Raw genomic sequence first — 305 nt, 5'->3', positions numbered from 1 at the left:
GTTACTGACACTATTAATACTAATAACTCGGGGGAGGGATCTTCCCAAACAAGGGTACACAGGAAATATCAGTTAGCCTAGTTACTGACTCTGTGGTCTACATAAACAAAATTAATAATTTAAAATTAGTGAACTGGGCAAAGTTGTACATGCCCTTTCTGCATCAACAGGTTAATAAAACACTCTAAGAGTAAGTAGTGTACTCCTTGGGTCAATGGCTTAAATATCCCAACATGAGCAATGGGATAAAAATCAACACAACTTACCTGCAGTGCGTCTCCCTGCAGCACGTTCTCTCGGTTGGA

The 305-nt window shown here is 40.0% G+C and overlaps 1 protein-coding gene across 1 annotated transcript in view; it reads right to left on the bottom strand.

The window, feature by feature from the left end:
* LOC119589164 (DNA topoisomerase 2-like) overlaps nt 1-305 on the bottom strand; it is a gene marked incomplete in the record, with an annotated part of 20493 nt that overhangs the window by 3422 nt on the left and 16766 nt on the right. Inside the window, 1 exon segment of the mRNA XM_037937751.1 lies at nt 267-305. Coding sequence (XP_037793679.1) covers nt 267-305 — 39 coding nt within the window.

This window comes from Penaeus monodon, chromosome 25 (genome assembly GCF_015228065.2).
Source record: "Penaeus monodon isolate SGIC_2016 chromosome 25, NSTDA_Pmon_1, whole genome shotgun sequence".
In the NCBI taxonomy this organism is placed as follows: Eukaryota; Metazoa; Arthropoda; class Malacostraca; order Decapoda; family Penaeidae; genus Penaeus; species Penaeus monodon.
The sequence above is the reverse complement of the archived record's forward strand: the minus strand, read 5'-3'. Positions and strand labels throughout refer to the sequence as shown.